The 2208-nt window shown below is 41.9% G+C and overlaps 1 protein-coding gene across 2 annotated transcripts in view; it reads right to left on the bottom strand.

Annotated features, from left to right (window-relative positions):
* The window catches only part of LOC107674632 (forkhead box protein K1-like), a 19861-nt gene extending 18016 nt beyond the window's left edge, over positions 1–1845 (bottom strand). Inside the window, exon 1 of one of the 2 annotated variants that reach the window (XM_016468659.1) lies at positions 751–1845. In XM_016468659.1, coding sequence (XP_016324145.1) covers positions 751–1142 — 392 coding nt within the window. In that variant the 5' untranslated portion in view covers positions 1143–1845. The remainder of the gene's footprint in view (positions 1–750) is intronic. The other variant, XM_016468660.1, reaches the window with a different exon arrangement.
* Positions 1846–2208: the final 363 nt, after the last annotated feature.

The raw sequence follows: 2208 nt of genomic DNA, 5'->3' as shown, positions 1-2208 counted from the left end.
CTGAAGCTTGACTTTGCAAATTTAAAATCGCAAATCAAATCGCAATCTGTCAAAAAAAATCGCAATTTGATATTTTCCCCCAAATCCCACAGCCCTACCTCTGACTCAGAGCAGCGATCATGGAAGAGAGAGCACAGGCGGACAGTGCTGGAAGCTGCTAATGCTCATCAGTAAGTATCGAACATTTTTGAACGATACCCAGCCCTAGGTTTAACTTTTCATGTTTGTATTTTAACCTGTCTTGAGCGCCAGCCTCAACAACAACAAAAAAAAAACACAAACACTCAGGGGTCAGTAAATTTATAATATTTAGATTCACACTGTTTGAACTAAGAAAATCCAGATCCATTGACAGATCCAGATCCGGGGTCTAAAGGGATATTGAGCCAAAAATGAAAAAAGTGTTGTTGTTTACACACCCTCATGTTGTCTAATTTCTTCAATGGAACACAACAAGATTTAGACAGAACTGATTGCCTTGGTCAACATTTACTCTGAAAAAAAATTTTTTTTTTCTAAATGAATGCACAAAACAATTTGTACATCATAAACTGCAAGCATATTGAAGTCAGTTTGTGACAGTTCTCGTATACTTTCGCATGTATTTTAGTCGGATTATGCAGGCGTTGCATTAAGCACGTTAATTTAATCTCTTGTATGTATAGTGCACTAGCTCTCTAAGTGAATAGGTGCTTGCCATCTGGCTACAGAAGCTAATGTAAGGCAACAGATCTCATTTTAGTAACTTACTCCCTCGGCAGGAGAAGTGGAGGTGCGCCTCTCCTCTGGAAAACGCCGTCGACAAACACACCGTTCTTGCCAAGACAGCGCAGGTAGAAATGCGGCTCCTCAAAGGTGATTTGCAGATGTCTCCTGGAAATGAAGCTCGAGTGGCCCATGTTGACATCCACGGAGCCGTGCGACGAATTCCGCCCCACTGTGACCGTCCTCTGGCGCATGGCGAACTCGAAGTCCCTGCCTTCCAGGCGAGCGAGGGCCTGCGACGGAGATAATGTGATCCCGGGCGAAGTCGAGGAGGAGAGAGTGTACACGGGCGGGGCAGAAACAGCCACCGGGCTACAAGGCGCAGATTTGAGGGCCAGTAGAGCTCTCGCTCCGGTATCATCCCCCAAATCAGCCATTTTGTTGAAAAACACCGAGGGGATTGCAAGCGCAACGGCTATGTGTTGGTAGGGTTCGCTGTGTTGCTGTTGGCGGTGGTAGTCAAAACATGGAGATGGCGCGTGGAAAACACGTCATGGATTATTGGACCGGAGCGGAGTGCGATTTATCCCTCGTTTGCCTTTCACTCATTTTGAAACAGTTGGCGGGGAATAGTGCGATATTGTGAATATTTGTTCGTAAAGTTCGTCTCAGGTGTTTATTTTGTTCTCGATCATTTTCATAGGCCTTACTCTAAGCTCTCTGGCAAATTAAAGGTTAATATTGTTGCAGTTCCAGGAACCGGACGACACGTGCGTTACATGTGGCAATAAAAAAGTACACTTGATGTCGAATGCACGCGTGGTTGCTCGCATTGTAACTAAATACACGCGGTTTTTTGATGGGTATTATTTCTTGTTCGGTATGAAACACATTTTGAAAGGTCAAAATAAAATGACGTGGTTGGAGCAGTGACGTCACGGCGCATCGCCCATTCTGCGCTCTTTATGTTTATAAACAGAAAAAGAACAAGGCAGAGGCAAGCCCCGGATGATGGAATCCCCGGATGCTGGAGTTTCACAAGGACGCGTTCAAATGAATTAAATTGAAACTATGAGCAGTTTCAATTGCCAACACAAGGTGTCTGTCTTCACTAGTGCATCGACATTTGTTCTCTACGCATAAAATAAAACTGAGAAAAAAAAAAGCTTCGAGTTCAACTGTCTGTTGTTTACCATTAAAATGCTGAAGAATTTACGAATTTAAATCATTTAAATACAATTTCGATACAATTCAGAATGATCATTAGTTATTCATTTTAATCTATAATGTAGAAAAAACAGTCTACTTTAAATTGTAATGTCTTTTTTTCTACAGTCAAGGGGGAAAACATACATTGTGTAACTGCAGTGCTTGCAAGGCCAGCATGTCTCATATTTCTTCATCTTCTCACACTTTTCTGCATTTAATTATTTTCCAACCATTTAATGCACATTTAAACTTTGTTCTCTTGATAATATCCTTTACATCCTTTTATGAACTTTA

Source organism: Sinocyclocheilus anshuiensis, unplaced genomic scaffold, assembly GCF_001515605.1.
Source record: "Sinocyclocheilus anshuiensis isolate Anshui unplaced genomic scaffold, SAMN03320099.WGS_v1.1 scaffold152, whole genome shotgun sequence".
NCBI classification, from domain to species: domain Eukaryota; kingdom Metazoa; phylum Chordata; class Actinopteri; order Cypriniformes; family Cyprinidae; genus Sinocyclocheilus; species Sinocyclocheilus anshuiensis.
This window is presented reverse-complemented; position numbering and strand designations above follow the sequence as displayed.